General features: G+C 45.4%; 1 protein-coding gene across 9 annotated transcripts in view; it reads left to right on the top strand.

Moving 5' to 3' along the window:
* Positions 1–13325, top strand: part of ELOVL5 (ELOVL fatty acid elongase 5) — a 71218-nt gene that overhangs the window by 48073 nt on the left and 9820 nt on the right. Inside the window, exon 1 of one of the 9 annotated variants that reach the window (XM_033416266.2) lies at positions 7565–12933. The exons of the other annotated variants lie outside the window; for them this stretch is intronic. Coding sequence (XP_033272157.1) covers positions 12691–12933 — 243 coding nt within the window. The 5' untranslated portion in view covers positions 7565–12690. Of the gene's footprint in view, positions 1–7564; positions 12934–13325 lie in introns of those variants that run through there. 9 annotated transcript variants of the gene reach the window in all.

Genomic DNA, 13325 nt, shown 5'->3' with positions numbered 1-13325 from the left:
TTTGTACAAATGTGCCTTCTGGGCACATCTATCTAAAGTAGAAGGCTTTGCTATGGATTCTTTTGTTATTTATGTTCTGTATTATACTCAGAATTAAAATTAATATTTTCAGAAATACTCTTACGCAAGCAGAACACAGAGTAGAAAATGAACAGAACGCAAAGAACAGATCTGTGAGTATTTTATTATGAAGCATTTAATAAATGCCTGGTTCTTGTTTGGAGGCAGCTGGGGAAGGAAGTGGGCGGAGTCTGCATTTGGTATGTTTGTGGTTGGTCAGCCCTCTCCATCCTGATCTGATCACTGTAGACAGCTTGGAGCTTTGAGAGGTTATTTTTTTCAAAGCTAAGAAGAGTAGATAGTGAGGTCTGCGTTTAGGGTTGGAATGGTCTAAGTTCAGGCCAGATTATTTTTTCTATAAAACAGGGATGTTGAAAACCAAATTTGATGATCTTGAAGGCTTAAGGAAGAGTGAAAGACCCATCGGAATCAAAACTTAAGCCTCCTATTTTGACAGTATAGTCACTTAGCCTTTAAAGCTGGAAGGGGAGGAAAGCTCCCTCCGTGATAAGTACGATTTGTATGCATTTTTAGGGACAGAACTACAATGTTCAGGTTTATAGCACAAAACTACTGCTAAATCTCTGGGGCTGAGACTCAAGCCATACATAAAACAAACACTTGCAAGTACTCCTGTTTGGATTTTTAACCTTTCATTTTGGCTTCTTCTCCAAGGAGTAGTAAAAGAGAAGAAACGGGGAGAAATCAATACGAATCTTGCAGTGAATTCCCCAGCAGCCTCGGGCTGTGACGGGAGTCTCCCCGTGTGTGTGCGGGGGTGTGCGCGTGATGCAGGAGCTGGTGGGAAGCGTGTGTCTGATTGTCAGAGGCACTGCCACTGGGAGAGGTTTGGGTCTGGTCCCCCCCCACATGTGCTTCATAAGCCAAGGTAAAGGTTTTATGACTAGGCTGGTAGATGCTACTATCATTGCTTTTATGCCTGACAGTCTGTGAAATGCTCACAACTCTTATTTTGCTTCCTTTCTGGCCTGTTCTAGAGCGAAAGCAGTTTAATTAGCCTCCGAGGTGGAGATTGCGGGCCTGGAGGCAAGGGCAGTGCACAGGAGTGGGCCCAGCACTGTGCTCATCTCTGTGTTCCAGGGACAAAGCCGCAGCAAGCTGTCAGGTGTCTTAGAGCGAACCGTTTACTTTCCCCTACTTGATAGATGGTAGAGCCATTTCCTTAAGAAGGCTCTTATAGAGTTTATTATTACGCCTGGCAACATTCTAGAGAAAAAGTATTTAAGACTATTAAATCTTACAGAACTTAAGTATCTATCTGTCTTATATGTTTCTCAAGCCCTAGAGATATAATTACAACTTCATAATTAACCTCTCAAACAGGTAATTCCCTGGTAAAGAGGGGAAGAAGAGTGCTGGGTAGATCGCTTCCAAGTGCATGTGGCTGAATTTGGGGGGTTCTAAAAGCATTGTAATAGGAAGTACAGATTTCCCTTCAAGACAGCTTGGCGAAAACATTGGAAGATGTTGAGCAGTATCTAAGCCCTGAATAGAGAGATTCAGGAAATAGCGGAGGAAAATAACGTGCTTAACCCACAATTTAGAGTACATAGGGAAGTAATGGATAAGGGGGCAATAATCTTTAAATTAAATCAAGTTTATAAAAATAGGCCCAAATCAGATATTCCCGAGTTGAAAATAAACCCTAGTACCCACAGTAGATGATATTTCTTTTTGATTTTGTCTGACTTTTTTTTTTTTCCTGTACTTACATAAACCCCTCAGGAATACCCTTATAACATATCTTTCGTCAAGTTTTAAATTTCATTTTAGCTACTGGTTTTTCCTCTTTTTTTGCTTAGCATTTATAGTCCAATGAGTACTGAAACACGGGGCAGTCATGGCATTTTACAGCAGAACAAACTGAGGGGACCATGGAGCCCAGCTGGGCCCCTCATTTCAGGGAAACATCCCAAGAGTTGGAGCCATTGCCTGTGGTCACACCATTGGCATGGTCACAACGATTAGTCTTTATTTACCCACCTGCTTATCTGCATATTTGGGTCTGTAAAGAATCTTAAAAATAAATATGTAGCCATTGATATTTCTGTTTGTTTAATCCTGTGGTATGAATTCTCAGCTGCCTTGGCAAAGTTCTAGGTTAATATAAAGAAAATTAACTGTTGCAAGGAGATAAGAGAAATCTTGAAAGAGGGAGATAAAAAGGAAATGAGAGAGGAGTCAGGAAGTTTTAAAATGACTAGAAGAAGAAAAGTAACCAAATGACTGTCTTGTAACTGTGAAACTGAGTTTAAGGTATAGAAAGAGCTTGGTCATAGCTTCTGCACTTGGTAGAAAGAAAATTAAAAAGAGAGACATGGCTTTACTTCTGATTGCCTCATGAACTTGGTGTTTATTTCTGGGAAAGAGGTCATAATCCCTGAATAGAAGTATGTTTGAAAGTGGTATGTTTTAGCTTAGGAGTAGAGGACTTCACGGCAAGCATTTTTTCATTTATTAAATTAGGTGTTGTCTAAGATCACAGTCAGTGGTAAAGCCTTGAAAATAAAATGTCAAGTTATAGAAGAGAAACAACTTAGTTTGCATTACTCACTCAGCTTTGTAAAACGGTGTCCTCATAGCAAACATAAACACCTTGTGTGCCGTTCTACCCACACCCCTACTCCTCCAGCCCCCTCCCTCCCCCCCACCTCCCAGCTCCAGGGCATGTTTCATCTGAATGGAAGCCCCACTGTGTTTTCAGACTATCCACACATCTTTCCCTTTGTCCCCAAGATTGAGAATCCCCACCCACCAGATGCCAGATTGTGACTTTTCCCTGATTGTGCAGGGTGTACCTGGGCTGGACTCAGGTTTCCCCTCGCTCACCCAGTAGTATAACTCCTTAGTTAACATGTCAGACACTCAGGGGGCTGCTCTGTCCTGACCTGGAACTTTTTTGGTATATCCGCCCTGCTCCTGGCCTCTGGCCTCTCGTCAGCAAAGCAGGGAGGATCCAGTTGCTTGGTTTGTCACGGTCCGGAGGGGAGCATCCCTGTGCAGGGATCGCGGGGCTCAGCAGTAGCAGCAGGAAGCAGCGTCAGCACGCACAGCACGTCAACCTTGAACTTGAATGGAGAGAACTGCTGGCTGCCCTCCTTAGCAGCCTGCCCCAGTGCCCCATCCACTCAGACCCCCAAGACCAGGTTCTTCCTTTCTTTGGGTCTCTGCCCCACCTAGAAACTCCACTTCCTTCAGACCTAAGCCTGCCTCGGTTTGACAGTCCCCGTCTCGTTTCTGAGGACCCTTCTCAAGGTCAGTTGCTCTGTGACACCTTGAGAGGGCTTGGCTCTAGAGCAGTGATCCCAGCCTCTCCTGCCTTCCCGTGGTCCCGAGGAGCCTGACGCCTTCTGTCCCATCACGGTGCCCCCAGCCTTGCGTCTCTCACACGCACCTCACTGGCTGTAGTTACAATGTTCCTTCCACATCTTTTCCGTCCCCTTGTTAGCATGGCTTCAGCATTAAGACATAAAAAAGCAAATGCCAGAACGACGTTTTACTTTATTTAACAAAGATAAATCACAGATTACAAACAAGATTATTTTGATTGTTTATTCCATTGCAGTTAGAACTGTGTGTTGTGAAGTAGTGTGAGAAAATTCAGTGAAATGATTCAAACATTCAGAACATTTAAAATGTAATTTTAGAGAATGATTGAGAGCTAACTCGATAGGTGACCTGAATTGGCATAGATTCAAAACTTATTTTTTCTTTCCCTTTGCAATTTTTACTTAAAATTGTAAGTCCAAAACTACTTCAGAATATGGAAAATAAAATCATAGAAATATATTTATCTATGTACCTAACAAATATTGACATTACTGGTTTGAATTTTTTGTTTAAAGAAGAAATGACAAAAATGCATCTAAAGCACAGCCCCTTCACAGATTTGACTCTTCTGAAGTTCGCTTCTTTTCTGGATATGTTTGGGGTGTTTTGTTTTGTTTTTTTGTGGTACGCGGGCCTCTCACTGTTGTGGCCTCTCCCGATGCGGAGCACAGGCTCCGGATGCGCAGGCCCAGCGGCCATGGTTCATGGGCCCAGCCGCTCCGCGGCATGTGGGATCTTCCTGGACCGGGGCACGAACCCGCGTCCCCTGCATCGGCAGGCGGACTCTCAACCACTGCGCCACCAGGGAAGCCCCTGGATATGTTTTTATACTTTTACTAAACATGTATGTATATGTGACAACTTACAGAATATTCTGAGACAATTTTTTTAACTTACACATAAATGGTGTACAGTTTATACTCTTTATCAAATAGCTTTTTTCAGTCAGCATTATATTTTGAGAATATATGTTGAATCTTATGGATTTCATTTCATTAGTTTTAACTTCTCTGTATTATTTCAGTGTTAGAGTTTATTATGCCATTTTATCCATTTTTCTTTGGATGGACATGTACGTTATTTCCAATGTAACAGTTTTGCATTGAGATCCTTCGAGAATTATCTCCCAACACTATCTTTCTCCTTTGCAGAAACTTCACTCTTGTTTTGCATTTTGCATTTTTTAATGTATTACAGAAACAAAATTGTATTATTTTCATAATTATTCTCCAAAGCAGCAATTCTCATGTGCTTTACTAGCTAGAAATAAATGTGTATGCTGGCATTTGAGGTAAAAAGCTTTTGCAGTTAAGAAGGAATTAAAAAGTATGTTTTTTTCTTGATCAGAAACCTTCCTCCCCAAACAGAAACAATGTTGCATTGAATGTTATTGGACATGTCCCTGTGTGCAAATTTTATTTATTTATTTATTTAGGCCAGGTATACACTTAGGAGTTAATGACTGAATCTTGACACTCTCTTGTCTTTTAGTGGGGAAATTTTAATCCATTTTCATTTAGTATAATCGTTATATTGGAATAATTTCTGTCACCTTTGTGTGTTTGTATGTTTTCTTTGCTCTTTTTTTATTCCTTTCCTGCTTTCTGTTGCATTTTTTTTCATTTTACTGATTTAAAAGTTATTCTAATTCTATTATTTAGTAATTACCTATAAGTTTTTAACATGCACCCTTGACTTAATGAAGTCTAAAATGAATTACTGTTTCTACTCCTGAACAATACAAGGACCGTAGAAGATCTGGGCTCTGATCCCCCATCTTCCATGTTATTGTTGGCACGTGTTTCATTCCACCTCTTTCTGAGGTCCTAAACAGTCATCAATACAGTCTGTGCTTACTGATTTTCTTTGCACACTGTTCATTTGTGAAATCCATTCTTTCCTTTGAGATTCAGTTTTCTTCTGAAGTAGTTCCTTTTCTGGGAAGGGTAAACTCAGTCTCTGTTTGAGCATCATTCATGTGACTTTATGCTTGAATAGTATTTTAGCAGGGCGTAGAATTCTAAATTAGCAGTTATTTTCCCCCAGCACTTTGCAGATTTATCAGAGAAGTCTGCCGCACTCCCATTTTTGTTCATTTTGTAGGTAGTCTTTTTCTTTCCAGATATTTCTAAAATTGTTTAAGAATGAAACAGAGTGTGCCTAGATAGTAGTCCACTTTTATTTATCTCACTCAGGATTGTGTGCATCCAAGCTGAGAATTTCTGTGTTTCTGAATTTGGGAAAGTCGTCAGGCATCATATCCTCGATGCTTCCTCCTCCTTCACCAGCTCTGGCTGGAGCTCCTATTAGACGTGTGTTGGACATTCTCACCCCTACGTATTCTCTCTCGTGTTTTTTGCATCTTTATGTCTCTCCTGCATTCCTCTAATTCACTCGTATTTTCAGTTGTGTCTAATCTGCTCTTTCAGCCATTTTTAGTTTCAGTTACTATACATTTTTTATTTCTTTATAAAAATTCACTGCTTGTTCTTTTTTTCACTTCATAACATGGAAACATTGGTTTTTTTCCTAGTTAGATACAACTGTGATCTCAAACTTAACCATTTGCTGTATTGCTGTTTGAAAATATCCTTTAAAAAATTTTCTTCCAGCTATATCTGTGAGGTCATGCCTCTGGGAATAATTATTATATCAATGTTAATTTTTTTTTTTTTGGCCACACTGCACAGCATGTGGGATCTTAGTTTCCCGACCAGAGATCAAACCCACGCCCCCTGCATTGGAAGCACAGAGTCTTAACCACTGGACCGCCAGGGAAGACCCTATGTTAAATTTCTTTACCTTTTTTAAAAACAAAAACAGGACAGTTTGTAGGGTGTCCCGTGTAAGCATCCCAAGCTAGTATTGCTGGGGTCATCTCAGGTAAACGTGTCTGCCCCAAATAAAAGAGATTTTTAAAAGAACTAGAATATAAGCTCACTTCCTCTTTTCTAACTTATTTTTTTAGGGGAAGCCTCACCTTACAGTTAGGCATCAGTGGTGTTGGAGTTTTTTTTGGAATTTCATATAGCATTTCTGCCTTGTGTTAACGGTGGGGAGGTGGTTCAGCTTTCGCGCGTTTGCTGCATTGCCAGGACCAGACATCAGTGGTTTTCTTCTTTGAATCTTCTCTTGAAGATTTCCGATGCTGCTTTATGCGGAGGATGAGAGAAGTTGAGCATTTGACGGGAAGGGTGTTTTGCTTGTGCTTTCCGCCCCCTCTGTAATTGTGGCGTGGGTGCTGTCAGCACGTCTCCCCAGGCCCCCGACAGCGCTGCCTCCCTGGCTCTGGCTTTGAATGTCCTCGATAGAGCTGCAGAGCAGTTGTTCTGGAGACATTATATTCTAAACGGTCTTGTTTTTCTTTCCCTTCAGGCTTTCTTAAAATAGATATGTTATTGTGGAAAAAAATAGGATTTGGAAAAACACTTAAAGGACCTGGCAAGTAATTACTGAATTTTATTTAGAAATGATTTTGTTTCCCAAAATACTCTGAAAAAGACATTTAGTACTATTCTGCCTTTCCGCATTGAACAGAGGTTGAAACTCTGGTGAGATTAATACTTATAGGAAAGGCCCAACTATTGCCTAAAACACTTCTCACTCACAGTTCCCTTACCACTGAAACTCCTTGCTCAGAAAGAAGCTTCTCTCAGGGAGAAGCAGCACCTCAGTTACCTGCCTGTCCATTTACCTGGCACTGCCCTGAGGGAATGCCTGCAGTGGGAAGATGGAGAGAAGGATTCAGCCTTCTGACAGACAGCCTTCCCCTCAGCCACACTCCCAGGGGACAGGGAAGGGATGCCTTCCAGTAGAGAGGAAGCTTTGGCTTTGGTCCAGAGCCAGGCCTGACTCCTCTAAACTGACCCTACAGACCTTGGTAACTGAGCCTTACAGCTGGTGTAAAAAGGAACCAGTCTACAAATCCTCAACTAAAGCAGACTCAGTTTGTAAAGCAGGAGTCAGTAGGTAAGCTGGAGGTCTCTCTTTGTTTTTTTTTTTTTTTTGCGGTACACGGGCCTCTCACTGTTGTGGCCTCTCCCGTTGCGGAGCACAGGCTCCGGACGTGCAGGCTTGGCGGCCATGGCTCACAGGCCCAGCCGCTCCGCGGCATGTGGGATCTTCCCGGACCGGGGCACGAACCCGCGTCCCCTGCATTGGCAGGCGGATTCTCAACCACTGCGCCACCAGGGAAGCCCTGGAGGTCTCTCTTTAAATTCCGCAGAGGATGCTCTGGTGGGGCTTCTGTATACAATAGGAGCAGCAGCAGTGCAGACCTAGTCACGAGCCTTCAAGCGCTGGGGCAGAAAGAGCAGACATTTGTGTAGAGTCATAGCAAAGACTTACATATACAGTGCCTGCCTTATGCCAGGTACTGGGTTCACTCACTGTTCATCACACTGTCACTGTCCCCTTTCTGCAGAGGCAAAGCCCCGGGTGGACCTGGGATTCGAGTCTGTGCTTCAGGCCATTGTGCGTCACTGCCTCAGAACACTGAGCCTCAGCTTGGGTTTTCTCTCCCAGCCAGTCCCATAAAATATAAAATGAGTGTTTCTTGTGGGGTATGTGGAAGCAATTTACCAGAAACCACCTCTCAGGAGGCTGAATAGTGAGACAAAAGGACTGCCAGCGTAAGTGGACAGGGTTGAGGGAAGAATGCCAGACATACCTGTGTCAGGCTGGGCTGAGGACAAGCTGTTTCTTTGTGCTTTGTTCTGAAGCCTTCTCTAGTGTACAGAGCCTGGCCTTATGACGTAACCAAGAGTATTGCAGTCAGCTGTAACCCAAGGGGTTCCTGGGCCTCAGTGGAAAAAAACACTTTGGGAGGCCACAGGTATGAAATTATCTTAATGGGCATCCTTCTGCTCTGGACAGGAAAGATTTGAAATTCAAAACCACATGCTTTGACTTGACCCTGTTCCATAATGGCACTGCCAATATTGGCCAGCTAAACCTTGGAGAAAGAGGTGCTTTTAATTTGGGAGTAGCTGATGGTTCATTTGAAACCAAACATCTGCTGAAGATAAAGATGCAGCGAAAGGTCTGCTTTTCCATAGAATTCTTCATGAATAGAGTATCTCCATTGTGTTCTTACTAAAGACACAAAAACAGACAAAGAAGGTCAGAGGAGCTTGGAAGTGCTGTTAGAGACATTGCATTTGGACCAAGAGTCAGGATTCCTAGGTGCTGGTCCCGGCAGTGCCACTGAGAAGCTGTGTGACTTTGGACCAGCCATATCAGTACTCGTCTCTGTTTCCTTAATAAAAAACATGACCTTGTACCGGTTCTAAAAAGTACACACTTGTAGATGCCACAGGAACAGTCAAGTCTAGGGAGATGTCAACCTCACACGCTTTTGGTGGTGGCGCTTATTTTAGCAAAGTCCCTCGGGTCCTGGGATGGTTGAATTTCAGCGTGGATAGTGTCTGTTCCCGTTACCTTTCATTCCATTTCTGCTTAGGGGGAAATAACCACACAGCTCATCAAACCCTCTTCACTAAATCCATTAGCCCCTTTTGGAAAGGGGTCACCTTACTGCTCTGACATCTTGGGTTGAGTGAACTGATGAGGGCCACACAGGATGACATTTTTCTGCTTAAAGTGTTTCAAATGATCTTGTTTCTTGAGATGCTTTGGTGGCATTACAGAAAGTGCCTTGGAAGTGGTTATCATGCTATAGGGTATACATTTGTGGTTAAATTGTGGTGTTAGATGAGAAAAGTCAACTCTCACCTAGACAATCAACTAGAGATGAATCACTCCGTGAACTGCATCATCCAGACCCAGCTGTGATATTCACCTCAGTTTTCTTCTTTAAGTGAAAAGATGCATGAAACCACTTTTGGTTATTGAATTTGTCTCATAAGGAGAGAAGAAAGCTTCTAGCTAGGCTTTAATTATAGCTCTGCACACGCCCATGGCCTAATTGAAGTTTGCTTTACTCCAGAGAAGGAGTGGTGGTTCACAGCGGTGCTGTGTGTGTCTTGGTTACTGGGGAGAAGCCAGGTGTAGGGTACTTAGTGCTCCCTCGGTGGTTCTTGGAGTGGCCGGTGGGATCCGGAGCTGGGGCGGTGGTGGCCAGCTGCTTGCTGTGGCCTGCTTTTCCACTGGAGCACAGACCTGCCCTGTCGGGGTGACTTCCAGAAGTCAGGGTAGAGCCCTGCCCTCACTTCCAGTGCCTCCCCTTTGGTCCCACCTCCTGGGCCCTCCCTGGGGCTGCAGTGTGATGAGCTGCCCAGAGCAGCTCTTGGAGGGAAGGCCGGGCGTTGGCTGAGAGCCTCCAGGGTCTGGTACTCAGACATGCCGTTTTCTTCTGATGGGAATGGAGAGAGCAGGACCCTGATACTGGCCACTTGTACGGAGGGTGGCTGAGAAGCTTAGGTGAATAAACTTGAACTCGGGCGCTTGATCCTCATGTGTTAAATATCCTATCCCTTTTGAAGCCAAGGATATTTAAGAATTAAACTCCATGTCACCAGTATGACATTTAATGAGGACTGGTTTTCATCTTGTGGACGGAAACTTTTATTTTCCCCTGCAAATAAAACATTGGGCCTAGATTTAAGGGGCAAGAAGCAGCACCTTGAACACTTTGTTTGTTGTTATCGAGCAAATATTTGTTCAACATCCCTTATGTACGAGTCCCCGTTCCATCTCCCCCCACCCCCGTGATGGATTCTGTGGCTGCAGATGTGCAGACACAACCTCTGAGAGCTTACAGAGGAGCTTCAGACAGAGCCGGTGACGGGTCTTAAAGGAGCATGTAAGCACATAGGTGTAAGTCACGGCGGCTCAGAGGCAGGAGACGGGCTTCAGCTGGAGTGCTCAAGGGAGCAATCATGAAAAACAATAAAATTTTAGCTGACCTTTGAAGGATGAATAAGATTTTGAGAGCTGGAGGTGGGGGTCCATGGGTGCAGAGAGCACTGCAGTTGAAAAGGATAAAGTAATGGTCATTTCTAACAGTTGCTGTGCTTATCCTCTATACCAGGTTGGGTGAGATAAGCATTACACACATCTTGTTAACGTCTCACGGCAGCCTGAACAGGCCAGAGTATTATTTTTATCCTGTTTGAAGAGTGAGGAAAATGAGGCCTGAAGAGCTGCCATCTGTTTTTGTAAATAAAGGAACAGGCATGGTTTGCTGTTTCATAGTATTTTTTGTGCTCCCTCCCTCCCATTGGTGATGTAACAGAACTGCAAGTTTCTGTTTCTAAGGAAAGGCTTCTGTGAATACAGATTTTACATTCTCTTCTGGTGTTTTTGAAAGTTGTTTCCCCTTTTTTACTGCCAAGGGGCAAAAGCAGATGTGCTTAGAGGGGATGCCCAGAAGTGGTGACGCGTTTGCTTTGAAGTCTTCACACTGTCTCTCCTAGTTGCTCCTGTGACCAGAAACACGGAAGCATGCAACAGCCAGCTGGGCTCAAGGGGCGGGACTTCCTACAAGGGAAACAGATTTTGCCCTTGGAGAATGTATCTCACCTGGGAGAGGCTCACACCTGTGATCTAGGCTTCTTTATCTCCATCCTTTAACCCAGTGGAGTTCCAAAAAGTTCTTTCTCTGTACCCTCCAGCCACAGAAGAAAATTTATCAGCGCCCTCATGGGGTAGAAGGAAGGGCAGCAAAGAACATTGTGCCAAGATGACACCTCTCTTCCCTCAGGTTTCCACCCCAGCGCGCGCACACACACGCACACACGCACGCGCGCACATGCACACACGCGCGCGCGCACACACGCACACACGCAGCCCACTTTAGACTCAGGCTTTGTATCTTGATGCAACGTTGGGACTTCTGGTAGGTCTGCATGCGGTGTGCTTAACTGGCATGACTTTAGGAAGGGGAAGACCAGAAAGATAATATACCTTCCAGCAAATTACCTGTGGGTCTGGTTTTTCAAAGATAGTATAGTGTAGTTTATGTGTGGTCTGTTTTCAAAAAAATCTTAGTAACTGTAGAAAATTAAAACAGAACCTTTGGAAATAATTTAATACAGCCTCATCTGCTTACAGTAAAGAATGACCAAGGTCCAAGGGAATTAGCTGGCGTGTCCCAGGTTGCTCACTAGCCCTGGTACTTCTGCTCCCTAATCCTGGGTTCTTTTCATCATAAAATGTTGGGCTGGTCTTTGGCCGCAAAAACCATGTTAGCTCTTAAAGGAGTTAGTAGAAGGAAAACCAGATTGAAGCAGGGTGTTGAGTGTGCTGGCTTTTGTCTCTGAGGGTGGAAGTTTAACCGTTTGTCTTCAGACCTTTGTGATCAGCTGATGTTCCCTGAGGGTATCTGTGCGCCGCTGCCCTCCCCCCCAGCCAAACTCTGTTGGAGGACAGTGTAGGGGAAGGTGGTCAGTGCGAGGTTCTAAAGTCCTGTGTCTCGGTTACATCTTTCGTGCAGCGCTGGTAGGTGAACCATTTCTTACGTGAATCAGGTAGCATGAAACCAGTGGTCCCCACTCCTAGTTTCACACTGGAATTGCCTTGCAAGCTTCTGGTTTAATGGTCTGGGGGAAGCCAGGCATTAGCAATTTTTTTTTTTTTTTTTTTGCGGTACGCGGGCCTCTCACTGTTGTGGCCTCTCCCGTTGCGGAGCACAGGCTCCGGACGCTCAGGCTCAGCGGCCATGGCTCACGGGCCCATCCGCTCCGCGGCATGTGGGATCCTCCCGGACCGGGGCACGAACCCGTGTCCCCTGCATCGGCAGGCGGACCCTCAACCACTGCACCACCAGGGAAGCCCCCATTAGCAATTTTTAAAAGCTCCCCCGGTGAGCCTGTCCTACAGCTGGAATGGGAACCACAGCTTAACAGTTCTCAAACATCAGTGGCATCAAAAATCACCTGTGAAACAACCAGTTTTCACACCACGGAGCTTCACACCCAGAAATTTCTGATTCAGTGGGTCTGGGGTTAGGCCTCAGATTTTATATTTCTAGCTAACTCCTGGGTGATGGTGCTGCTGCATCGGGACCACACTTTATAAACCACAGGATTGGATTCTCTAGGGTTTTGGCTCTGAAGCTCCAGGCAGGGCTCAGGTATTTGCATGTCTTTTGAGTTCCCACATGATGCTGGTGCAGCTGGACTAGGGACACGTTGAGAACCACACTTGGGGGCCCAGTGGCCGGTTCCTTGTCTTGGCTCCCCAGATGAGCTCAAGCACGACAAGACAGACCACCTGAGGTTTCTCCTCCCATGGCCCCACTTGACCACCAGAGGGAGAGCCACCGGGAACAGTTGAGGATGCCAAGGTTTTAGGAGATGGTGGTGAGCTGCGGTCTCCATGGAGAAAGGCGCATCTCGTGGGTGTCTGGCTGGCTGGAACATAGTGGACACGCACAGGGTGGTCAGATCACACCTTCCTTCTGGACCGTTGGAGCAGGTCCTTAGGTCTCCCCTTAGCCGGGCATCACCCTCATGTGCGGGTGAGGCAGCTGAGGCCCTCGTGGAGAACTGGCGACCCTGCAGCTCTGCACCCCAAGTCCGGGGTCCTTACTGTGCCACCACAGTGCCTACTCTGCCGCAGGTGAGTTCCGAGGCATGGGCACAGTTCCTCAGTTCGCAGAGGTCTCATTCATGGATCCGGAGACGACACAGCAGCGGAAAACAGTGAAGAGGCTCAGGCTGGACTCGGTTGCCCCAGGCTTGCAGCAGGGGGGCTCCAGACCGGCATCAGGATCACCTGGGAACTTGCTAGAAGTAGGAATTCTTGGGCCCCACCCCAGACCTGCCAGACCAGAAACACTCCCCAGCAATCTGCCTTTCACTGTGCCCTTGAGGTGGTTCTGGTCCTACACACTCAGGTTTGAGAAAGCCTGTGGTTTCCCCTGAGGCCGTGGCAGGGCAGGACCCAAGCCCATGATTGGAAAACTTGGGCCTCGGAATTGGCGAGGTGCCTGTGACGGGCCCAGGGGAACT

This window comes from Orcinus orca, chromosome 10, assembly GCF_937001465.1.
Source record: "Orcinus orca chromosome 10, mOrcOrc1.1, whole genome shotgun sequence".
Taxonomy (NCBI): domain Eukaryota; kingdom Metazoa; phylum Chordata; class Mammalia; order Artiodactyla; family Delphinidae; genus Orcinus; species Orcinus orca.
Note: the sequence above shows the minus strand (reverse complement) of the source record. Positions and strands in the feature narration are given on the sequence as shown.